The sequence below is a fragment of the Ambystoma mexicanum genome, chromosome 4q, assembly GCF_040938575.1.
Source record: "Ambystoma mexicanum isolate Mex_15411 chromosome 4q, UKY_AmexF1_1, whole genome shotgun sequence".
In the NCBI taxonomy this organism is placed as follows: domain Eukaryota; kingdom Metazoa; phylum Chordata; class Amphibia; order Caudata; family Ambystomatidae; genus Ambystoma; species Ambystoma mexicanum.
In genome coordinates, this window is record NC_090928.1 from 1,245,131,503 (window position 1) to 1,245,157,807 (window position 26,305).

General features: G+C 47.1%; 1 protein-coding gene across 1 annotated transcript in view; it reads left to right on the top strand.

Moving 5' to 3' along the window:
• Nucleotides 1–26,305, top strand: part of LOC138467361 (exportin-5-like) — a 419,600-nt gene that overhangs the window by 31,589 nt on the left and 361,706 nt on the right. The window contains exons 3-4 of the mRNA XM_069607325.1: nucleotides 17,094–17,166; nucleotides 17,537–17,674. Coding sequence (XP_069463426.1) covers nucleotides 17,094–17,166; nucleotides 17,537–17,674 — 211 coding nt within the window. The remainder of the gene's footprint in view (nucleotides 1–17,093; nucleotides 17,167–17,536; nucleotides 17,675–26,305) is intronic.

Sequence of the window (26,305 nt, forward strand, 5' to 3'; positions counted from 1 at the left end):
CTAACAGCGATTGGTTTCCCTCTTTCCAGTTGTTAAGTAAAATGCATTTCTCCTCCTGCATTTCTTTGTTGATCATTTTGAATATTTGATTGCTGTCTGCCATTCTGCATTTTCTGTATAGCATTAGTGCATTACAACTCAAGGTGCAATGTAGAGACATAAGACTCAGTTCACTTCAGATTACCACTCCCGATGTTGATTTGGGTAGGCCCAGAACGGATCTCCAGAAGGTGGCTTCTAATTTGGGCCAGATTTCACTTGGGATGGTTGGCATACCTTCAGCCCCATATGTCACTGAGGGAACTACCTTCATTTTGTAGAAGTTCAGTACTGGTATCAGTGAGTATTGGCCAAATTTTCTGTCGATCACTTTGGCTTGAACCGTGAGCATTTTGATTTTTCTATGAAGGGTTTCTTGCATTGTTTTGTTTTTTGAACTGTCCAGGGTGACTCCCAAGTATTTGAAGCTTTGGACTTTCTCTATGTAGACTTCTCCCATGTACCAGTTGTTCTTGTCGGGTTTACTGCTGGATTTTTGTAGGATCATAACTTTTGTTTTACCTTTATTGACCTCTAGATGGTTTTTTCTTGTATATGAGAGGAGGTTGTTCATTTGCTGCTGAAGGCCATTAGGTGTTTGATCGAACAAAGTTAGATCGTCCGCATATAACAGGCGCGAGATCAATGAGCCTCCAATTTCTGGTGGAAAGGCTCGTGCATTAGCTTCTGTGCTTTGGAAGTCACCTATGTAAGCCAGGAAGAGCACTGATGCTAAGGGGCACCCTTGCTTTACCCCACGTGTAGTTGGATCTCTGAGACTCATGCTTGTTTTAGCGTGTACGGCCTGGATTGGCGCCATGAGTTCTGGTGGACATTTCCATTCTGAGAGTTTCTTCCAGAGGAGCTGTCTTTCTACCCGATTGACTGCCTGGGTGAAGTCGAGGAAGACGACAGACAGCTGCAATCTGTATTGTAAGACTTTGCTCTTCAAAATGCTGAACAGAAGAAAGTTTCCTGCAGTCCCCGCATTTTTTTATTTTTTTATTTTTTAAAACCTGCTTGAAAATTGTCATTGCAATTTGCTGATGTTGGCCAGAGTTGACATTTTTTCATCAGGAGAGCCCTGTATACTTTACCAATGGCATCCAAGAGAGCTATTGGTCGAAGGTTTTGGGGGTCACTCTTGTTCCCTTTTTTGTAGATAGGGATCACCATTGCAGAAGTCCAGGATGGTGGCAATGTCTTTGTCCCAGCACATCTTCTGAAAAGTATGCTTAATAGGGTTGCCCATTCTGTGGGATGACATTTGAGCTCAAAATGTGTTATTCCATCAGGGCCGGCTGCCTTGGAGTTGTTGAGTTTTCTGATGACGTCTTTGATGTCTTCTATGTCATCCAGCTTTTTGCTAACTGGGCTATATATGGGTATAACCTCCTGATGCTCTTCATCGACAGATTGAAATGCGCTTTTGAAGTGTGTTTCCCATGTGTTGTCCGATGTTATTCGGTATTTGTTCTGCCATTGTTGTGTCGGTAGATCTTAACAAGGACCAACATTCTCTAGCTTTGTTGGTACTTAGGACTTTTGCAATCACTTCTGCATCTTGTTAATAAAGTTTTGCCCGGTAGAATTTGACCCATGCCTTGTAGGTACTTGTGATCTCTTTCATTTTTATGTTTGCTTGTGCCGTTTGTAATGTCTGTGCCATTCTCTTGTTTTTTCTGAATTCTCGTCGCTTCTCCACGAGTTCTCTGTTGTAGGAATGGGTATAAATGGTATATTGATAAAACACAAATTGAGCAGCTAAATTGCTATAAATACCTAGGGGTGATTATTGACGATAAACTAAGCTGGCAGCAACATTGGCAAGAGATCAAAATGAAATGTATGAAAACTTCGGGAGCCATTAGTGATTTTATCGGCAGACAAGGAGGCCTCTCTGTCAATACAGTTCTATTATTATATTCAACAAAAATTATCTCAGGTTTACTCTATGCTGCCGAGATCTGGGGGAAAATGTTTTGCAATGAAAGGCATATGTTTGAAGGAAGGATTTTAAGATGGCTTTTTAGATTACCTAATGCTGTTTCTTGTGAATACATTTTACTTGAAGGTGATTTTAGATATGCAAGTGATATATTTTAGAATATAAAGTTGCCATGAAAAACTTAAAGGCGCCTCCTTCTACCACTTAGCCGCAAAAACTTGGAACAACATCCCAAAAGAAATAAGAAACACTGAAGATCACCTACAATTCAGGAAATCTCTAAAAACCTGGCTCTTCAACACCACTGACTCAAACTGAAAACCGAAAGAGAAAAGGATGACTAAACTGGAAAAGATATGGACAACTCCAGAAATGACAGGGAAGCTCCCACGGCCCCTGAACGTTTGACACCGGATAGACGGGAACTCTGGCGACACGCACGGAGATCGAGTCGACTATTCCACCCGCCCCTTAGTTACCACCAGGTACCACAGTGGTGTGGAATTCCCGAGATATTGGCAATTGGCACACTGCCTTACTTGTTGACATTGGCAGGTGCACTGGCCACAGGAGTATGAAGGGAGTACAGGTGGGGCTATGAGAGAACATGATAGAGGTGGGGACCAGAGGAGTAAGGTATCTTGAATGTCAGAGGGACCCAGATCAGGACAGGTGCATCGGGGGAGACTACACAAGCCCAGCGCCTCAACTCAGGATTGAGATGCCAACTAACCAACTCCACTAACCATTTCACCTACATACACCTCTCAAATTCCTAACCAACACAACCAAAACCTACAGCACAACAAACCGCACAAACTTCACTACATGCAACAACAAAACAAAAAAGACACATAGACTTGCACAACAGTACACAACGATTACCAGCGTCAAACACCCCAGGCCCAGCCAACGGACCCACCGGGCTGAGGCCGCCAACAGCACATCACTGCTCTCTTGCACTTTTCCTGCTTCCTTCCACTAACTCAACCTCCTCTCCTTTTTCAGAGCCGCCAGGGGACCACTCCGCTGGTGATAGTGCGCGGTACAAATGTCCTTTAACATTTACATGGGCAAAACAAAATGCATATAGTTGGTTATTTTATTCCCATGCAAAAGTTAAAAGGCTGTTGAAAGAAACAATATATACCGTAGCAAAAGAAAGAGATATGGCGAATTTAGCTGCCAAATCTAACAGTGGCATGTTCCTTGAATACTGGACTTTGGACACTGGAAAACCTAAATATCGACATGCATATCCGCGTGCTGATATAGTGAGATCGTACATGCTTTTTAAATATAACAAATGTGATACCATGGAAATGATTGGCGCTAGATTGGGCATAGCAAGAAATGTACGAATGTGTAGACAATGTGGCTGTGCAATCATATGATCTGCTAAACAGCTCATATGCGAGTGTGAAAGCTTAAAGAACTAGAGGCATTTATGTTTGAAACGATATAATAACACCTCTACAACAGCTGAAATGGAAAAAATATGGCAATGCCTGTTAGATTAAATTAATAGCATTGCCTTCTATCATATGATGACATTTTATAATCTAATTTTAACAGTTTTACAAAATTTGTCATTCGGAATTTTATATGTACGAGTGGGTATTTTAAATCTTTTTTTAAAAAATTAAGTGACAAATAGATGTATTGATGTTTGTTTTGTATGTAATATTTAAAGCCAATTGTGCTAAATACATATTTAATAAATAAATAATGGACAAGTCCTGTGACCAAAACTACACCTAAAGCAGGGCTTGGGAAGTAGCAGAAATGAGCTAGATACACAAGCCAATGGGGCCACACAAAAGAGAGATCGCATTACGCAGCACGCCAGACAACTAGGTGGTCAAAGTAGAGTACCAAACACAAAGGATAACCATAGAGGTTGGGCGCCGAACAGCAAAGACAAAGTGGTAAGAAATTGACAAAATCTTCAACTATTATAACCGCAACTTTAAAATTTCAACTTTCGGCATACTCAACATACAGAAACTCACACAACCACCTCTCTGCACAGCAATCCGCACGCACTTCACCACATTGTAACAACAGACTAACACATAACCTGCCACAACAGCACATGGGAATTCTGGCTCCGATCGAAAAAACCCCCAGACAGTTGCATATTTTGTGGAGTGTAAACCAGTCAAGAGGGTCCGCCTTAGGGAGAGGGAAGCCTGAGAGATCCGCTACAGAAGAATACCCTGACAAGAGAAGGTATTGTGAACTTTTGTACAGCCAATCTGAATTGCCAAGAGAATCCTAAGACTCTGTGGAACTTTCTAAACCTGAGTGCCTTGAACTTGGGGAAGGGAGCCACAGAAGAGTTCAATGTTCTCCCTAATTGTAGTTTGAACACTATTGAGATGGCGAAATCCCATTCAACCTGTTATTCTGTAGAAGTGAGGGCAAGCATAGGTGTTGACTCAGACAAACCTTTACTTTTGAATAACCTACTTGGACTCCCCTTAGTTTTCCTTTCGTTAGGGAACATTTCCACCTTAGAGTTGGGGCAAGTTGGGTATTTTCCCATCCTGACGATTGAAAGTAGAGTTTTATTAAACTCTGTCTGTGCCATGTCTTGATACCATGCCTGTCTCAAACCATTCATAAGGACAGTGGTTCTGCGCACACACCCACTCTTTGTACCTAAATTCATTTCTAAGTTCCATGTGAACCAATCCATCGAGCTTTCAATTTTCTTTCAGAATCCCAGTAACTCGGCTGAAAGAACACTCCATACACTATGTTCAGAGCGTAGTGCTTTATTATCTTGATAAGACAAAACCACTGAAAGACCAACAGACAGGGGATACTAAAGCTTTTATTGCAAATGTTCCTCTTGATTCCATTTGCAGAGCGGCTACCTGGAGTTCTATTGACACTTCCACTCAACATTACTGCTTAGACATGTACTGTAAGACTGATTCTCAGGTGGGTCAGGCAGTGTTGAGATATCTCTCTGCTGCCGTTCCTTTATTCACCCCACCATTCACCCCACCACCATCTCCTGGCACTGCTTGCTAGTCTATGCACAGCATGGGATTCTCAGCAGATTGACCAGCATCAGCAACATGCATTAATCACCGTAATTGTATTTCTGGTGCTTATATCTGCTTAGATGCACATGCGCCCACCCTTCCTCCCCTCTGGGAGTTGAAGGAACATGGACACCTTGCACCTTCTTTTCTTCTGTACTCATTTACGCATTCTCTTCAGGATCCCTCATGGCAGAACAAAGAAAAACAGGGGGGCCTTGACGTGTAAAGTATCTTGGGTACACTACACGTCACATTGGGGATAGTGTTAGTCACGCCCATGTCTACGCCACTTAAGCAGATACGAGCACCAGAAATACGATTATGGTGAGGAATGTATATCCTACGCCTCGCAGAGGGTGCAGTTACTCCCCACTAACCCCTTGTTGATTGCAAAATATTCCTCGGCCTCTTCCTTCAGCCCCGTCTGTATATCCTTGTTGCCCAGGTAGTAAGCGTTTAGTTTCCTTTCTCCTGGCCCTTCTGCTCTCTACCAGTTAGTCTCATCATCAATGGGGCGTGGTCCGAGATACTTCGCTGGAGATGTATTTATTTTTACATTTGTATAGCGCACACAAACCCTCAGGCATCGGGGCGTTATTCTGCCCTACACCTACCCAAGTACTTTGAGACAAGCCCTCGCTTTATTTTATCATTCAGCCCATTTACGTTCTATGTCGAGCATTTTAATTCCCTCCTCAGATTGCCCCCCACTATTACGTGACCGTACCATGTCTTTGTTGCATGTCGATACTTGTGTATTCTTTTTCTGGGGCTCTGGAAGAAGGAGGATCCTGCCCGGCCGTGGGAAGGCCCCTCCACCCCCCCCCCCCCCCTAACTTTGAAGCATCTTATGTCCCCTAGATACAACAACCCTACCATCCCCACTTGGAGGTGGGTGGGGGCCTGTGCAGGCACTTGCCTGCTCCGACTAGGTGCAGCCGTTGTTACAATGCCTTGAAAAAACGTCAATGTCCTGTCTGGTTGATAACCACTGTGTTCGTTAACTCATTTCCTTCCAGGATACCTATCATTCCAGCCCTTATCATGGGGGCACAGCTCCCTCGCCATCTTGCGAGCCTTTCCTTCTCAGCTGGTGTCTCCTTCTCCATGCCTAGGCCCATCGGCCTTCCTCCTATTCGAGTCCACTATTTCCACCCATTCCCATGCATCTGTAGGATTCATGAAAACAAGAACTCCTTGTGGACCTATTACCCTGAGTATCAAAGGGTATCTAGTGGAGTATTTGATCCCCTTTGCCCTAAGCTGCTTTTGCAAAGCGTCGAAAGATTGCCAGGCTTTATGGACTGCTTTAGGGAAGTCCAAGTATATGGCAACTCTCACCCTGTTAACTTCCACAGTGCCCTTCCTCCTTGCCGCCTGTAGTGTAATATGTCTGACCCGGTAATCAAATAGCTTTGCTATTACTTGCCTCGGGGTGGGGTTGGGGGCCTGGGGTGGGCATCCCAGCAGCGGGGTGGTGAGCACTCTGCCTTGTACCGTATGCGCCCTTTGTATGGAAACAAACTACACTGGGAGGTTTCCCAGTTGTGCTCTCCCAGTCGCACCTCCTGCAGCAGTTCTCCAGACTGGTCAGGGGGGCTCAGCACACCCCCCCCCCCTCCTGTTAATTCTTGAGTCACTTGGGGCCTCCTTCTCCCTCACAACCCAAGTAATCAAAGTTCACTTTAGAAGCTGGCTTCTCTGTGCAGCCGATTGTTTTCATGCCTGCTGGTGGCTGGTGGCTGACGTCCCTTCTCCTTCAGTGATAGTTCCCGGTGTGGGCTTGTGTATATCGGCTGGAAGGGCTCATCCGTTTCCGTCTTCGGCCGCCATGTGTTGAAGCCTTCTCTTAGTGGGGTGGAGAGGCATCCGCACAGGCTGTCTTCTCCGGTCCCACTCGGCTGCCCCTCCTTGTCTTGACAATCTTTGAAGCCGCTGCCTCTCCTTAGACTTCTCCCACTTCCTGGGCGTATCACCTCTCCTTCTTCCTCCTGCACCGCCAGGGGAGTGGGGAGGGATACGAATGCGGATCCGGGATGAGCCACACCCTCCACTCAAACCTTTACAGCACTGCTGGTGTTCGCCTCTGCACTTCTCTCGCTGGATGTTATGTTATGAGTATTTCTTAAGCGCACTACCGCCCTAAAGTATCTTGGCGCTGGAAGGCGGGCGAACACCTCCACAACGAGGGAGAAAGTCTGAACCAAACCAATCTAAAAGAGGAGTGTTTTGATTGTTTTGCTAAAAGCAAGATGATTAGAAAGTTTCTTTATAGGCAGCGGCAACTCATTCTGTAGTAAGGCACTGTTATGGAAAAAGCCTGACAACCTATCCACGTGCGTCGATGGGGAGGCACTATAAGCAGGTCAGCAGTTGCAGAACGCAGCTGGCGGCTAGGGTAGTAACACGCAAACTTAACCTGGAGGAACTCGGCACCCTGGTTATGTAAAGCCCGGTATTCAATACATAAAGCCTTGAACCTGATGCGTTATTACAGGCAGCCAATGAAGAGATCGTAATACAGGAGAGAGATGGGCTCCATAAGGGGAGCCAGTTGCCACTCTGAATGCCAGGTTTTGCAGACACTGTAATCACTGAATAAGCCCCTTTGGCTGGGCCAAGTATAAGAGTTGCAATAGTCCAACCGGGATAGTATCGGAGCTGCTACCACTGGAGGATGAAGAGGTTTAGGAATTGGAGGGAGCACTTTTTTCAAAACTTTCAACTGAAAGTGTCCTGCTTGACTAACGGCACAGCTTGGCTGTCCATAAATAAAGAAGCCGATAGTGTTACACCCATGTTTTTCACCTTCCCCGTAAGAATGGGGAGAGTACCATGAGAAGCAGGCCAGAAAGAAGAAACCCAAAGTGAGGGATCAGGGGGACGCGGTAGTGGGCAACTTGCTTCACGTTCTGCTAGCCTCTCCTTTGCCACCCTTCCACTTTTGGCCAGTTTCCGGGCAAGTTACTCCTCTTGTTACCCACGCCTCCAGTGCAGGTTCACTCCTCCGGGTCATTTTTCCACGGCGTGAGCTCCTCTAGTGATGGTCTTTTTGCTCGTACAGTCCCAGTCCATCATCCCAGCTGATCTGCCCTTGGGCCCACCGTGGTATTGCAGGGGTGGCACGTATAGTTTAATGATTATAGACAGTCCTGGTGTGGGCTTCTATGGGGGCATATTATCTGAGGGGGCAAACATCATTTATGACTGGGCGTTCCAAGCGGCCACATAACTAACTTCTTTCATTCCTCTACATACTTGCAGTTTACTTCTTGCATTGCAAAATTATATATATGGGATGTGGGTGTTTGGGAATAGATAAAAAATGAAAGGAAATGGGGGGGTTTGTGGGGGAAGCCCCCCCCCCCCCCCCCCAAAATAATGAAACAAATTTGATGGGTTTTTTGTTAGCAAATTAGCAGTAAAAAACCCAGCGAAAAAAATCCCACGATTAAATGACATGAAACCGAAGCCATGCCGCCACCCCCGAGCATAGTAATCCTTCCTTTGCATTCCCTCACAACCTCCCCCTCTTTCCCCTAACCCCACTTCTTCCACCCTCCCTGCCCCTGTGCCATTTCCCTCCTCTCATGGAGGTTTCAAATCTGCAGAGAAACACAGCTTATTCAGCATTTGGGTCAGTCTACCGTAACGCCTTCCTCATGCTTTGGGTCGCTAATAGTCTGCAAGATCTCCAACTCTGCCATCCCCCACCTGCAGGCATCATACCCCTTAAACACACCTTTGGGTAGCATTCAAAACTGAGGCCTATCAACTCTTAATCTTGGACATAACTGCTCCTAAATAGCGTGCAATAACTGCATGCCCCGATCATGTACACCATCCCACAATAGTGGCAGTACTGCCTAAGGGTGTCATTCATAGCATGCAACTTGGTCGACATCACAAACTCTGTGTAGTATGTTGAACTGAATGTTATTCTTTATTATGTTCGAGTCTTCTAACTTGTCAAAATAAGTCTGCTGGGGTTCTGCTGGTTTTCACTGTACATCTATATAGTGAGAATTTCTTGATGCGTCTTTATTCTTCGAGAGTTCTGATATCATTGGTAAGGGTGCTTCTGGTGGTGGTGCGAGGGCAGGGAGTGTCTGCTGCTTTTTTTTTTTAAATCAATTTTATTGGTTTTTACAACAATCGATCAACATTCAACAAACCGGCAGTAATTTTCATAACACTTTAGTATCGTGTAAATATCTACCGCTTACCCCTCCCCCTCCACCCAAACTCAAGCCTACTCCACTTCGCATTCTGCTCCTCTTTCCTCCGGGGGAACCTCCCCTTCTGTATTCTCAACAATTTCCTGATCGCTTAAGTAGTCCTGAATGGACCCATACAATGTGGCCACTAAGTGTTTCCAGGCCGTCGGGGTTTCTGCTTCTCCCCCAAACACCCTGCTCCCCCCAAACCCTACTTCCTGCTTCATGCCACTCTGCCGTTTCAGCTTGAGTCAATTTCTGGAGGTCACTCCACCAAACTTCTACCTTGGTCTGTTACATGCCTTCCATCCCATGGCAAGTATATATGCCAAGTCCTTGAGCTTGTTCACATGTTTAAATTGGCGCACTCTAGGGAATCCCCCTATCATGCATGCCCACACTGATTGCACATTTAGCTTGATCCCTTTCTCATTTAATCGGTGGGCTACTTCTCCCCAGAACTTCCCAATTTCCGGACATGCCCAAAACATTTTCTTCCCTGCATTTGGGGCATGTTTGTCGTACAGCGTTCTTAAACCGGACTATCTTCTGGCGGGTCATGTATGCCCTGTGGGTTACATAGGGCTGTATTTGTTGTAGCCTTGCGTTCCTAGACAATTTTTTATGGTACCCTTGAGCCCGCTCCCATAGCCCATCGCTCATGAGTTCCCCGACTTCCTCTTCCCAGTCTTGTCTTAGTTGGCCCACTTCCTTTCCCACCGTAGACATCAGCAGTTCATAGATTTGAGAAACCTCATGTCCTCCCTCTGATATCATATATCGTTTCTATGGCCCTGTCATTCTAGTATAGGTAATATACTGCCCCGCGTGTTAACCCGTTTCCTCTGCCAGCACCCCAAATTCCTTTACTTCCCCCTCCTGCCATATGTCTCCCACTGTTGCGATCCCCACCGGTTCCCAGTGCCTTTGAATCGTCTTCCTCAGTTGCATATCTCCTCCGGTCAATGCCACTAGCGGCACTTGCAGGGAACACCGGGTTGGGTTCTCCATGACCTGACAAGCTCTGTGCCATATCTTCCAACCCAGTCCTGACATCCCAGGGCGCCCTTTTAGCTCAGATTTGGGCAGCTATATAATTTCTTTCAGAAAAAACTGGGCACACTCCGATCGCAACAATTTGGACACTGATGCCAAGTCTTCCGCTAGCCATTTGACCACATATTGCAGCTAACTAGCTAAGTAATAGATCTCGAAGTTAGGCAATCTAATACCCCCTTTATCATACGTGTTCTGCAACTTCCACAGGGCAATTCTGCTCCTTGTTCCATGCCAGATAAAGCCCCTGCATATGCTCTGGCGTTTAACAAAGAAACGCTTTGGTATCATGTATGATATGTTCCCAAACAAATGTAGTAGCCTGGGCAACACAACCATTTTCAACAGCACCCCCTCTCCCCATCATGGCCAAGGGGAGCTTAGTCCAGAACCTCATGCTATTTTCAATGTTCTCCACCGCTTTCTCAGTATTGTGTGTATATTCTGTTCTACCGTGTGATAAATGTCAAACCCCAGGTATCTGAAAGTGCTGGTCTCCCATGGTATTTGCAAGACTGGCAGTTGTTCCCGCGGGACCCCTACATACCTCCCCAGGGGGAATATATGCGATTTCTTGGGATTAATTCCAATGCCAGAGAGCAACGCAAATCGCTCCATTACTTCTAGAATATATTGAAGATTTTCCTCCGGGTATCTCCAGTACATGTGATCTGCATATAATGAGATAAAGTGTGGTCCCCCTTTTGTGCAAATCCCGACTTCCTCATATTGCTGTCTAAAGTATATCGCCAGGGGCTCCAGTGCTAGGATGTATAGCATCAGAGACCAAGGGCATCCTTGTCTGGTGCCCCTACCAAGTTGCCATCTCTCTGAGATGATCGCTCCCGTCTTAACTCTGGCTAGCGGTGAACTCTACAGTAATTTCACCCACGGAAGGTACCCGGGCCCCATCCCATATTTTCTTAGGGCTGCCATCAGCCAAGGCCATTTGACTGTGTCAAAGGCCTTCACTGCATCAAGTGATACAATTGCAATCTTGCTCGAGTCCCCTACTGTGTGCTCTATGACCTGGTGGTGTCGGCTTAGGTTATCTGATATGCTTCTGCACGGGACCTACCCGGATTGATCAGGGTGTATTAATCTGCTTATAACCTGTCTCATTCTATTTGCCAACACCGCTGTGAGTATCTTGCTGTCCTGGTTCAACACCAACAGCGTTCTATACGTTTGTGCTTGGCTTATTAGGTTTGTGGAGTGGGATAATGATCGCCTTTCTCGTATTCTGGAAGCATCCCTGTTTCAAATGCCTCGTTTAACATCGCGAGCAGCGAGGGGAGCACCTCTTTCTTATACATTTTGTAAAACTCGCTAGGGAGTCCATCCGCTCCCGGGTCTTGCTGGTGGGTAGTTGCTCAACCACCGCTTCTAATTCTTCCAATGTAATCGGGGGCCTCTAGGTCCTTTCGTTGTTCAGCACTTATTTTTGGCAGGTCAATATCCTCTAGTGTTTCCATTATCTCTCTATTTTCACTCCCTCCTTCTCTGTACAATTGTTTATAATATTCAAGGAACTCTGTTCACGCCCTCCTGGGTATCCAATATTTGCCATCCCTCTCCCTTTATTGCTCTGATCGTTGATCTGGGGGTCTCTCTTTTATACAACCATGCTAGCCATCTGCCCGGCTTGTCTCCACCCGTATGTTGCCTCTCTATGTATTTCTTATAGTTCAGATTGCACAATCTCTCCCAGTGCCCTGCGCGTTCCTGCTGCAATTGAGTTATGGTATCGGCGTCCTCTCTGGAGTTACCTCCTTTACCCAGAACTGTCTCCAGTTTCTCCTCTGCCTTCTGCAGCTCCCTTAGTATTCCTCCCTGTAGCCCTTTGGATTTAGCTATAGAATAACCTCTCATCACCACCTTAAAAGCTTCCCATAGAGTGCCGACCGATTCAACACTCCCAGTGTTATTCTCAAAGTATTCTATGATTTCCTCTCTCGGGTCCTCCCTGAACACTGTGTCTTTCAGTGCTTCAGCCCTGAGTCGCCACGTTGGAAGCTGAGCTCTTGGGGGCAGGTATTGCCATGTTGTGAGGCAAACATGTAGTCTAACCGTGTGTACAGGTTTTGTGGGGCAGAGTAATGCGAATACGGTCTATCGTGTGGGGAGTGTAACCTCCACATATCCTCTAGCCAGAGGTCTATCAACAGGGTCTTTAGGACTTCGGCAGTGGGGGTGGGTTTGTCTGATTTCCTGTCTGACCTGTCCACCCTTGGGTCTATCGTGCAGTTAAAGTCGCCTCCCCATATCACCGCCTCCCCCAGGTACGGGCTTATTTTGCTATATAGGGTCTTGAAGTAAGCCACTGTGTCCTGGTTTGGTGCGTATGTATTGATAATGCATATTTTTCTATTTTCTATCAATCCCCTTATTGCCCCATCCTCCCGTCCGCCTCAACTGTGGTCTGTAGCAGTTTGAAGGGGACATGTGGTGCTACCCAGGTGAACACCCTTCTGGCATAAGCAGAGTATGTTGCACCTATAATGGTCCCCTTCCACTTCCTCTGTTGCACCTCTTGTTTGTCTTTCGTGTGATGTTTCTTGTATTAAGGATATATCTATTTTCTGCCTTCAGTACATCATAATCTTGTTCCTTTTCAGGTAACTGTTGAGCCCCATGACATTCCAGGTAACTATCTTAAGGTCCTCCATATCCAGTCCCCTCCATTGTCTCTCCCCTTTTCCAGTTTAGGCGCAGGCGCGTATGTGTGTAAGCTCGTTCCCCAACAATTAACACTGCAAATCCCCCAACTCGCTTCCCCCACCCCCCTCTCCCGTCCCCAACTGCCCCAACTTCCCAAACAATTGCCCAGCTCCATCCCTGGATCCCAGGCTACCCCGTATCTACTCCCTTTCTACGGCCTAGCCGATACTCAGAACCCCGCAGGGGGATACTTTACTACTAATATCCTACCTAATCTAACCACTGGGGGTATAGATATGCCTCCTCTGTTCCTGCATTCACATCTCCATCTCCCTCTCCGCCTGTTCTCCCAGTCCTGACGGGCAGTTCCTTGCGTCTAGCCATGCCATCACATCCTCTGCTGAGTCAAAGAAAAGGGCCTTGTTTTTATGGAGCACTTTCATCTTCGCCGGATACAGCAGCATGTATCTGTAGCCTGTCTCCCGCAGCCTCCTTTTGACCGCCACATAGTTCATATGCTGTCTCTGCACATATAGGGTGTAGTCCGGATACGCCGTGATGGTTGCCGATGCTCTGCTTATCGTCCCTCCTTTGTGGAAATGTTCCAAGATCTTCTCTCTGTCTTTATAGTTCAGTATGTTATCGATGATCGGCTGCGGGGGGGGGGCTCCCGGTGGTGGCTTCCTGACCAAGGCTCTGTGCGTTCGTTCCACTGCGAACCCCTGGCTGAGTGCACCATTGGTTATTTCTTGCAGCAACACGTTATCGACTGAATTTGTCGGGTCCGATCCTTCCTCGCCTTCCGGAAGTCCCACAATGTGTACATTATTTCGGCACGCACACCCTTCCGCTTCCTCAGCTCTGCTTTCGAGGTTGTGCACTTGTTGTTGCAACATTTGGATCTCTTTGGCGTTGGTCGTGCACGTGCCTGTGTTGGTTTTGACCTCCTTTTCTAAAATCCCTGTGCGCTCAGCTAGCGCTCGGACATCTTGTCGCAGTAGATGAACGCCCACACTTACTGCGTCAATTTTGCATTCAAGCGAGGTTTTCAATTCTTGGATAGCAGCGCCAATCTTGCTCTCCCAAGACACTTTCAATTCTGCTATGGTATCTAGTATTTGTTTGTCGTTGCGGCCCGTGATTTCCTCCTGTTGAGTGTACTGTCCCATAGGTCTGGCCCCTTCCACTGCTGGTGGTGATTTGGTGAACTCCTCTCCTCTAGGGTGAGTTGTTTCCCTTTGGCTTTGGGCACCCCAGTAAGTGTAGTCGTTGCAGTTCACTGAGTCTGTTGGGGGCGCTACGGCCATCAGTTGTGTTTGTTATCACACTCCAGTAGTCTTGCTCTCTTCAGGGCTCACTCGGTGGCTGCTGTAATCTACTTGAATTATTTACAGCTTTGTGATCTCCTGAGACCCACTGTGTCAGTACTGCTCCCCTTTGACCTGCATACACTTGTGTGCACCAGTTTCTGACTTCCAATCACTTATACAACTTTATGTTGCTTATATTTTCATGGACTATTTTGTGCCAGTTAACCTGCACCCCAGTGTCATCATTGGCTGGTGTAGTCTTTTATCTTACTTGCGTTGGCCTCCTGTGTTATTCTGGTTCTCCTCACCATGCCATCTGGCCCAGTTATTCCCTACAAATATATGTGTTGCTCTAGCCCACTGTTGGCTATGTTCTCCAGCCAGCATTCAGCATCTCTTATGCACATATCACTTCCTCCATGCAGTCTTCCCACTGTATTGTACAGTTGCTTTCCCGTGCTTCCGTGTTGTTTTAGATCGTGTCAGTTTCACTTTTGGATTGGATAAGTGCGTTCCGTGCTTGCTACACTGTAGCCATCCTCAGATTGGTTTACAGTATTCTGTATCCGAATGCCGGCTGCTGTTTCAGGGCCGTGTGTCTTTGCAGAGCATCTGCTGCTCTATCAGCTGCTTCAATGCTGACTCGAGCGTACCTGCCATTTCCCTGTCGGCTCATGTATTTCGTTCGGAGCCGCACACATAGCATGGCTTCTCCGAATCCTGTGAAGTGACTTCCCACAGTTACCTGCTCATTCCGTTGCTCTTTCGTTCTAGTTCCTGGCAACACGCGCTTCGTCCGATCGCCGGGTGTGCTGTCCTCCTCTACCCTGCCATTCACTTGCGCATCACTGCTTCGCACTGTTCAATCCGCTCACCGTTCCACTTCGTGTTGTGAATTCTGCGCAGGCTGCTTATCATACGGCCACTATCTGATCCGTTAACTGTCAAATCCGCATGTGTGCCTCTGTCGGTGTCCGTACTTGATGGACTGTAGTTCTGTTCATTTCTTTACAATCTTCCGTAACTGCTGCCTCGCTGCTGCTTCCTTTGTTCTATTACGGCCGCCATCTTGCCTCTTACCGCAGCTACTGTCCGACAATCTCCTCAGCCTCCAGGTTCACATCCTGTGCTGCAATTCACCTCGGAGTTCGACTCCTACTGTGCACCATATCTTCATGTTGCTGTATACACTTGCATATACTGCTCAGCTGACTTTAAGCCTCAGTATTCCAAGGATTATAAACTGATCCGTAGGAGCTCGTTGGAACCGCGACCTATTCGATGGCCTTGTAGCCACCCCCCCCTGCTGCTTCTTCATGCGCAATGTGTGGACCCATGTCGGTATGCCTTCACACTTTACCGCAGTGTATGACGCCAGGAGGACCACATATAGTCTATTCCAGCACTGATTTTCGTGCATAGTTTTTCTGAAACGCGATTTCCCCAGGTTGCATATCCTGAGCGCCTGGTCTGGTTGCATCCAGAACATAGCTGAGACTTTTGAATGGGGAGTCTGGCGGTCAAGGAACTAAAGTACTGCAGCATATTATCACACAATGAAAAAGCTTCTGGTAGTGCAGGCAAACACATAGGGCGTGCAGTAACAGTTTCATGAGGGAAGAGACAAGTGGTTCTGTGAATGGAGCCTCACATGTAAATTAACGCAATGGCCAGATGTTGGGACCAATTTACTTCTCCATCAGCTCAGATCTTTGATAGTCCTTACTTGAGTTCTGCATTACGTAATTTCACTCAGCCACTCACATGTGAACGGTAGGGCGTGGGCAACTTGTGTTCAATTGATGAAACTTTGAAAATACGAGACCTTATAAGAGACATTATAGCATTGTCAAAATGGGGGCTCTGTTCCAATCTTTAGAGATTGGCATACCCCATCCAGGATGCAGATAATGCAATGAGCTCCCCTACCTTTGCTGAAGTGGGAACATGTCACTTGCCCAACAAAACCATGCATTCATTTAACTATCCAACAGCAGCAGATGCTGTCGGGAGTGCTCCCGAAGAGGGGAGGCGCATGGATGATCCATCCACAAATATAATGCGCCCTACCTCCAAGGGTACCTCCCGTATGTCAGACCTGACAGTAGCATATTGGGACACCTCAGTAGCACAATCATGCAAAGCCTCTCAGCCAGCACAGTCGCTGGTAAAAGTGAGGCAACATTAAGAGGGTCCACACACTCCAATGTGATGGAAGGATCATTAAAGAGTTTCCTCGTAGCGCAGAAAGCAATGTCTCACTTTGCAACAACAGGGAATGCACAGCGTGTGGCAGGGTTTGAAATTATGACTGTATAAGCAGGAGCTAAAAGCAGCCCTTGAGTATCCAACATGAACCAGTGTGCTTGAGGGGGGCCTGGCACCAAGCACTCTGCCATAATAAACATTGTAAACTAGAAAGAAAATGCTAGCTTGGTACTGGCGCCATGAAAGTCCATCAGCGTGTTTGAACTTGTGGATGTGTCAAGTTAATCGATGCCTCTAAGTGCCCATATGGGTTAGATTTAAAGAGGTGTCTGCATGCACTACGTTGGCCGGGAATGTCCCAGACATCGAGGTTGGACTGGTACCCCAGTGGAAGATGCAGTTTGCAGACCATGCATTGCTGTTTTCTCTCCAGGAGCATAATTCATATTTAATTTGGTCTTTTCCACAAAGTAGAAAAAAAAGGTGCCAGAGAAGATAACTTCACATTTAATTGCATGAACAACACATTTTTTATTAATTTCAGAAAGGATTATGGTAAATCATTGAAAGTAAAAACAATTTGACTTTCTTTTATCAGGACACGATGGACCGATATGTCGCCAAATGAACAAAAGTTACTGAAGATAAATGTCATGAGTTTGATATCAAATGTAAGTACAGGCAATACAGGTATAGCTTAGTGAAGGTGGGGGCACTTATGAAATTAAGGGAATGAAGGAGCACTGCATAACTTGAATGGAAATGTATTGAAGAGTGAGTGGTAGGGGTTTGGATGATCTGTGGGCTTTCATGGATTTTGGCATACCGTTTGTGATCATAGCACAAGGCCAGATGTATGTTTGTACAGTTTGAATGCCTGCGACGTTTGCTTCAATCCATGTTTCTATCCATTCACCTGTGAATTGTTGATGAGTTCTTTAGGAACATCCTCTTGCCTACATTCTTGCTGTCACGTTCATCTTTTTGTGTTCATTATTTAAGAAAATGTATTTTAATTTTATTTTTTTCCCCCAATCTCAGGGAACCAAGCACATTACGCTTGAGAAAAGTGACATTAAGGATGGCTTTGCTCGTATTGTGGTGGAGATCATAAAACTGGATTGGCCAAATGAGTGGCCAAACCTTCTTACGGACTTGGATGCAATTTCAAAGAAGCAGGTATAACATATATTCCTAACAAGAGCAGCTGTATTTACTTTATATCCATCTTATCGGCCCCCAGAATCTATGCCAGATTTGAATGAAAATCGAGCTCATCTCTTGGACCCACTTAAAACGCCTAATTGTTCCACCATTGTGCTAGGAGACCTTAACCGATGGCTAAACAACCCTAAAGACCAGAAAGCCTTAAAGCTCCTTAATACTCAAGGTTTTATCATTCATAACACCGAACCTAATCATTCAGGCGGTAACATCTTAGTTTGAGCAGCTTCAAGAAATATCCTTTTAAAGATTATAAACACTAAGACCTGTATATGGTCCTATCACTTTATTTTGGAATGTTCCATCACTTATCCCGATAAACCCTGAAGTGCATTATCTTCCTAAAAAGATAATTAGCAGGACATGCACAAGATAAGAGCTGAAGAATTAGAGCAAAGCTTAGACTCTATTATCAACAATACCTCGGATTATGATACCCCTGTATTATAGTTGGAAGTTTACAATTCCCAGTTAAAATGCCTTCTTGATGATGTAGCCCCATTAAAACTTAAGACAGTGAGACAAAAGCCTTGGTTTAATTCCGTCCTCACTAGTTTAAACAGAAAGGGCAGGCAGAATGAACTTGGGGGGGCTGGGTGGGTTTTGAGGAGGGAACAAACCAACCAGAACAAGGTACCTTAGACCTGTGCTTCCCCAGCGTTTCCCCACTGCACAAGTAACCAAATACTGATATGGATATGATCTCATTCTGGTCCTCCCTTGGCTTTGTCAATGTGAGTTTATCCCAGCTTTTACCATTTGTTCTACAAAGTGTGGCCAGCAAGGCTCACAATTTATGGTCCTTTGATTAGCCCCCTTTTGCCATTGGCAATTACTGTTGGATTTTAATTGCCTTGATTTTAGTCTCTTGTCTTGGGCATTGCTTGTAGGTATTAGTTCTTAATTGGGTATGTGATCACTCTGCAGCCCTTTCTTCACTGGCTCAGTTTATGGGGCAATGAGAAAGCAGTCCTTACCCCGAGTTGACCAACTTTGATTACTAAAGACATCTGGGGAAAGGTTCTGTGATTGTGTTAGGTTCTGTCATTTGTTTCTTCACATAACATTACACATTTGTACCTGCCTCCCAATGTCTTCTCGATGCGATGGAAGATTGCTGACCAGCTGCTTTTACTATCATATTGGGTCAGAGAGAGAAAGCATTGAGATATTGAAACCTAAGAACAGAGGGTTAATGACCATTATGTCTCCTGGTATACAGAAGCATTTATTGTGGGCTGAATCCTCAGCGGAGCGAGTTCTATAACAAGGGCACATTATTTTTAGGCATCGGGGCGCTCCATAAAGACAAGACCAGGAGGAGACGAGACACAACAGACCACAGCTTCATAACTAGCTCTACTCAAAAAGGAGTCCACCCCAGAACCGTTGGATTTTACTGGTGGATTATTTGACCTTATACCTCTGGGAGTGGGAACCATTTCCCACACTCACAGAATCTCTTACTTTTTTTTTATGGGTGTCATTTTTTTAGACTCTCCATAGTGTCTTTTAAAAGTTATCCTCTTTGACAACTTTTTTGCAGTAAGTGCCTGTTGATTCTGGGTTGCCCTAGGGCATGGGTGCACAACATACGGCCCGCGGGCCAGTTGTGGCCCGCCATGCCCTTTTGACCAGCCCGCGATGAAAGTCTTTGTTGTCTTCCAGGCCGGTGAAAACACTGGCCCTCATTAGCTCAGCACACACACGCATCACGTCGCTCCTACGAGCCACGTAATGCGTGTGTGCTGCACCAATGGAGGGCCAGCACTACGGCTGGCGTGGTCCATAAGGCTTGATGCCGGAAGGCATTTCAGCCTTGGACCACGCCAGCCGTAGTGCGATTCCAGCGTTCCAGCTTACCTGCCGGTTACCTGCCTTCCAGCACGTCTCCGGTAAGTGGTCTGTTTGTGTTTGTGTGTCAGGTTTGTTTTGCTTTGTTTGTGTGTGTATGTTGGGGGGGGTGTCGGATGTGTATGAATGTTTGTATTTGAATGTATTTTGTGTGTATGTTGAGATGCGGGGGTGGGGGGGGGTGTCGGATTTGCAGGAATGTTTGTATTTGAATGTATTTTGTGTGTATGTTGAGATGTGGGGGGGTGTGTGAATGTTTGTATTTGAATGTATTTTGTGTGTATGTTGAGATGCGGAGGTGGGGGGGTGTGGGATGTGTGTCGGATGTGTGAATGTTTTAATTTGAATGTTTTTGTGTGCTGAGTTGGGGGGTGGGGGTTCGGGTCTGTATGGGTGCATGTTTGTGTGTGTGTGCTGAGTTGGGGGGTGGGGGTTCGGGTCAATATGGGTGCTTGTTTGAGAGTTGGGGGGGGTGGGGTTTCGGGTCTGTATGGGTGCATGCTTGAGTGTGTGTGTGCTGAGTTGGGGGTGGGGGGTTTGGAGTTGAGGGGGTGGGGGGTTCGGGTCTGTATGGGTGCATGCTTGAGTGTGCTGAGTTGGGGGTGGGGGGTTCGGAGTTGGGGGGGTGTGGGGGGTTCGGGTCTTTATGGGTGCATGTTTGTGTGTGTGCTGATTTGGGGGGTGGGGGGCTCGGGTCTGTATGGGTGCATGTTTGTGTGTTGGGGTGGGGGGTTCGGGTCTGTATGGGTGCATGTTTGTGTGTGTGCTGAGTTGGGGGGGTGGGGGTTTGGGTCTGTATTGGTGCATGTTTGTGTGCTGGGGTGGGGGGGTTCGGGTCTGTATGGGTGCATGTTTGTGTGTGCTGAGTTGGGGGTGGGGGGTTTGGGTCTGTATTGGTGCATGTTTGTGTGCTGGGGTGGGGGGTTTGGGTCTGTATGGGTGCATGTTAGTGTGCTGGGGTGGGGGGTTTGGGTCTGTATGGGTGCATGTTTGTGTGCTGGGGTGGGGGGGTTCGGGTCTGTATGGGTGCATGTTTGTCTGTGTGCTGAGTTGGGGGGGGGTGGGGGTTTGGGTCTGTATTGGTGCATGTTTGTGTGCTGGGGTGGGGGGTTTGGGTCTGTATGAGTGCATGTTTGTGTGCTGGGGTGGGGGGTTCGGGTCTGTATGGGTGCATGTTAGTGTGCTGGGGTGGGGGGTTTGGGTCTGTATGGGTGCATGTTTGTGTGCTGGGGTGGGGGGTTTGGGTCTGTATGGGTGCATGTTTGTGTGCTGGGGTGGGGGGTTTGGGTCTGTATGGGTGCATGTTAGTGTGCTGGGGTGGGGGGTTTGGGTCTGTATGGGTGCATGTTTGTGTGCTGGGGTGGGGGGTTTGGGTCTGTATGGGTGCATGTTTGTGTGCTGGGGTGGGGGGTTTGGGTCTGTATGGGTGCATGTTTGTGTGCTGGGGTGGGGGGGTTTGGGTCTGTATGGGTGCATGTTTGTGTGCTGGGGTGGGGGGTTTGGGTCTGTATGGGTGCATGTTTGTGTGCTGGGGTGGGGGGTTCGGGTCTGTATGGGTGCATGTTTGTGTGTGTGCTGAGTTGGGGGGGGGTTGGTTGGGGGGTGAGGAGGCCGTGGGGTGTTTGGTTGGGGGTGAGGAGGCCATGGGACATAGTGTTTGGTTGGGGGTGAGGAGGCCATGGGGCATAGTGTTTGGTTGGGGGTGAGGGACACATGGGGCATAGTGTTTGGTTGGGGGTGAGGGGGCCATGGGGTATAGTGTTTGGTTGGAGGTGAGGGGGCCATGGGGCATAGTGTTTGGTTGGGGGTGAGGGGGCCATGGGGCATAGTGTTTGGTTGGGGGTGAGGGGGCCATGGGGCATAGTGTTTGGTTGGGGGTGAGGGTGCCATGGGGCATAGTGTTTGGTTGGGGGTGAGGGGGCCATGGGGCATAGTGTTTGGTTGGGGTGAGGGGGCCCTGGGGCATAGTGTTTGGTTGGGGGTGAGGGTGCCATGGGGCATAGTGTTTGGTTGGGGGTGAGGGTGCCATGGGGCATAGTGTTTGGTTTAGGGTGAGGGGGCCATGGGGCATAGTGTTTGGTTGGGGGTGAGGGTGCCATGGGGCATAGTGTTTGGTTGTGGGTGAGGGTGCCATGGGGCATAGTGTATCTAGGGTCAATAAAATATATATAAGTTAATTAAACAGGCGAGATACAATAACTAAATAGAAATAAATTATAACCATGGAAAATGTGTAGTACAAAATGTAAGTTTGAAATGCAAATAAAAATAGTTACCCCTCAAAAACATTCTTTTTCCATGTGTTTAGTACAAATTGGGGGTTTGAAAAGCTGTAACGCTCACCTGATTCCCGCAGAGGCGCCGGTCTTGACTGGGTGAATGCCGTATCTTCAAAGGTGATGTGTAACACACGGTTGGCTCTTTGGGCTGGGCCTCTGTGCACTGTATGTCTGACTCGAAGAGTAAGATGTCTGCAGATAGAAAATATGGGATTAATGAACTGGGGTTATTGGGTGCCTCTCTCCTCTTCCCTTTCTCTTCTCCTGTAGAACCCCAAAGGTTAACGCCCTCACCTTAGGTAAGTGAACGCCGAGCTCTCCATCTGCCTCGGGGCAGGGTGCCGTAACCAGTTTCTTCACTGGATAAGGGTGCAGGCCCCTTGACCTCAGAGGACTGCTGTCCGTCGTTAACTGCACGAACGGTAAGTTCTGGGCACTTCAAATGTCTTAAAAGTCTTTTGTAATGCTATCTCTTGTTTTGCAGGGTTCCGGCGATGGCGGGCTGATGAGAGTTGAGGATCGAACCCGCGTGAGGAATAGAAGCGCCTGGAAGCACGTAAGTAAGCGCTTGTAGCCTGCTTCACGATGCGCACTAACTGTCCCTTTTTATCTTGCAGGTACAAGTTCGGAGCTTTAGAGAAGCTGAAGGGTGCTGGAATACCCACTGGATTCGGTGTGGGAAGGAGTAATGGCACGTGAGTAATAAAGTTGCCCAATGTCTTTAAACGCACCTTCTTTTGTCTTTCAGATGCGGGATGCAGCGCCGAAGGCCTCCGGAGCGTGCGAAGAGCTGGTAAGCTTTTGTCTTTCCGATGCCGGAATGCAGTGTGAAGACCTCCGGAGCATGCGAAGAGTAGGTAAGCCTTTGTCTTTCAGATGCCGGAATGCAGCGCGAGGCGTTGGTGACAGCCGATGGACCAGGTAAGAGGTGCGCTGCCACTGAAGACCGTAGTGCTAACCTGTTCTTTCTTTGTCTTTACAGGTGCTGCTGAAGACTGGATTCCAGGATGGTAAGCCTTTGTTCCCTTAGGCCCAGGATCAGAAGCAGAAGACACGATGAGCGTTCTGCTGCAGAGAATGCAGAATAACGCAAAGCAAGATTCATCCATCGGGTGTGGTTTAAATAGCCTCCTGTAGTGCTTAGGTGTCCCCTTCCACAGCCACGCCTAAGTAAGAAAAGAGTTCCTGCTTTCCAGAAGAGTTCCAGTGTTCTGAACCTACGGAGTGGCTCCTGCCCCACCCAACAGGAAAAGCAGTCCCAAACAGAAGAGGATCAGGGGTTCAACTGGCAGGTAAGTAAGCAGCATGGTCTGCTGCAGGTAAATCCACCCAAGCATTATGAGCCCGGCGCTTCCAGCGCTGGGACTGGGCATCTTTATGAGCCTGGTGCCACTGGCACCAGGACAGGGTCCAAAAGGTCCCAATTGGGACTGGCTGGCACTCGGAACCGGGGTTATGGGTCTGCTTCCAAGGGAGTCGGGCAAGTCCTGATCTTTTGGAAGCAGAGATCATGACAGCACCCCCCCCTCAAGGCCCCTCCCAAACCGGGGGTTTGGGCTTGTTAGGAAATGTTCGATGAAATGTTTTGATTAGACGAGGCGCGTGGACATATTCTGCAGGTTTCCAGGATCTTTCTTGGGGACCGTAGCCTTTCCAGTCAATCAGGTAAAATAGTTTAGATTTGGAGATCTTGGAATCCAGGATGCTTTTGACTTCAAACTCGAGTTCTCCATCAACTAGAATAGGTTTTGGAGATGTAGTTAGTCAGGTTTGAGGTTGCACGGGTTTTAATAGAGACGTGGAAGACCGGATGTATCTTCATGTGAGGGGGCAAGTCCAACTTGACCGCTACTGGATTTACTATGGTAGTGATGGAATAGGGACCAAGGTATCTTGGGTTGAATGTGCGTGGTCCTTTTAGAGGTAGATATTTGGTGGATAACCAGACTTGATCTCCTACTTGATATTGGGGGGCTTCCTTCTGATGTTGGTCTGCTCCTTTCTTGTATTGTTCTTTAGCCCTTTGAAGGTGAGAAACGGCTTCCTTAAAGGCTTGGGTGATTGTAGAATGCAGGTGGTCTACTGCTGGTGTTCCAAGATCTTGGAGTGGATCCAACTCCGAGGTTCGAGGGTGACTACCGTATAAAAGAAAAAACGGGGTCTTCCCAGTTCCCGAGTGGACAGAGTTATTGTAGGCATATTCGGCTATCCAAAGGATATCTTTCCAAGTTTTTTCAGTTTGTTGTAGCATGCAGCGCAAATACTGTTCCAGAGTTTGATTGGTCCTCTTGGTTTGTCCGTCGGTTTGAGGGTGGTGGCTGGTCGAAAGTCTCACATCAATTTGAGCCGACCGACAGCAACTTCGCCAAAAATGAGAAATAAATTGACTACCTCGATCCGAAATTAGAACTGAAGGAAAACCGTGCAGTCGGACGATGTTTTCGAGAAATTCTCGGGCCAGAGTTGCTGCTGTTGGTAAGCCTTTGAGTGGAATGAAATGCACCATCTTGGAGAATAGGTCCACGATTACCAGGATCGTATTGTATCCGGAGCATGGAGGTAGATCGGTGATGCAGTCCATAGAAAGCGTATGCCAAGGGCGAGGCGGGATGTCAATAGGGCGTAAGAGGCCGGCTGGTTTTTCCTTTTGACTCTTGTTTTGGGCGCATACTCCACAGGACATTATAAAGTTTCTGATATCTTTTTTCCAAGACGGCCACCAGAAGTAGCTGGGCAGGTATAACCGTTCTTGGAAATATAATAGGTTGTCCTTCACCGTAAAGTCCTTTCCATGCAGATGCCAATTCTGTATGTCTGCTGGAGTTACCAGTAGCCTGGCTTTATCCTTAACTTCCTCTATGGATTGTGTGGCGATTACACCTAGAATTCTTTGTTCGGGAATGGTAGATACAGGTTTAGGATTGATCAAATGTTCTCCCACTTCCATCCGAGAAAGGGCATCAGCTTTACCGTTTTTTGTACCAGGTCGATAGGTAATTATGAAGTCAAACTCGGCAAAGAATAGTGCCCAACAGAGTTGCCTAGAGGATTGAGCTTTTGCGGTTTTCAAATATTGCAGGTTTCGGTGATCTGTAATCACAGTAACGGTGTGTCGGGCCCCCAGAAGATAATGCCTCCAAGCCTTAAAGGCGGACTTGATAGCTAGAAGTTCCTTATCAGTAATAGTGTAATTGATTTCAGGAGGCGAGAATTTGCGGGACCAAAATGCCACGGGATGCAACTGATTGGTTACTGGGTCCTTTTGTGATAGAACTGCCCCCATGGCAAGGCTCGAAGCATCAGTTTCAACGATGTAGGGGAGTTCTGGGCGAGGATGTTTTAAGATCGGTGCAGAGATAAATCTAGTCTTCAAATTCTGGAAAGCTTGTTCCGCCTCGGTAGACCATTCAAAACGTTTGTTTTTCTTTAACAAGGCGGTGATGGGCTGGACTATTCGAGAGAATTCGGGGATAAACCTGCGGTAAAAGTTAGCGAAGCCTAACATGCTTTGAACACCTTTTACGGAGGATGGCGATGGCCATTTGAGAATTGCATCAACCTTCTTTGAATCCATACGCACTCCGCTAGGTGATATGAATCCCAAGAATTCAACTTCAGTCACGTTGAAAACACATTTTTCCAACTTAGCGAAAAGTTTGTGTTGACGCAATCTCTCGAGGACCATTTTTACGTGTTTCCGATGTTCAATTTCCGATGAAGAATAAACGAGGATGTCGTCAATGTAAACAAAAACACACACATCTATGAGCTCTCTGAGGACATCGTTCATAAAATATTGAAAGGCGGCCGGGGCATTGCAAAGTCCGAAGGGCATGACCTGATATTCAAATAGCCCATACTTGGGCGGAAGGCCGTCTTCCATTCATCGCCCTCTTTTACTCGTACCAAGTGGTAGGCTCCTCTAAGATCCAGCTTTGTATATATGCATGCTTTTCTGACTTGGTCCAGGAGTTCAGGGATCAAAGGTAACGGATATCTATTCTTAACGGTGATCTGGTTCAGGGCGCGATAATCTATACAAGTTCTAAGGTCCCCTTCTTTTTTTGGAACGAAGAACAAAGCTGAGGAAGCAGGGGACTTGGAAGGACGAATAAACCCATTCGCTAGGTATTGATCCAGGCATTGTCGGAGGTGAAGATTCTCAGGCTCGGTGAGGGCATAAATTCTACTACAAGGAGGAGTAGATCCAGGTATCAGGTCTATCTGGCAGTCATAAGACCTATGAGGAGGTAGAGAGTTAGCCTGATCCTTCCGGAAAACATCTTGGAATTCTAGGTATTCAGGAGGTAACTGGGGAGCCTCCGAGGAAATTGCTGCCAGTGCAACACCAGGTCGAGGGTGACAAGTAGAGAGACATTCTGGAAACTGAACCGTTCTTGCTCGCCAATCGATCTGAGGATTGTGCTTCTCTAACCAAGGAATTCCTAGAATA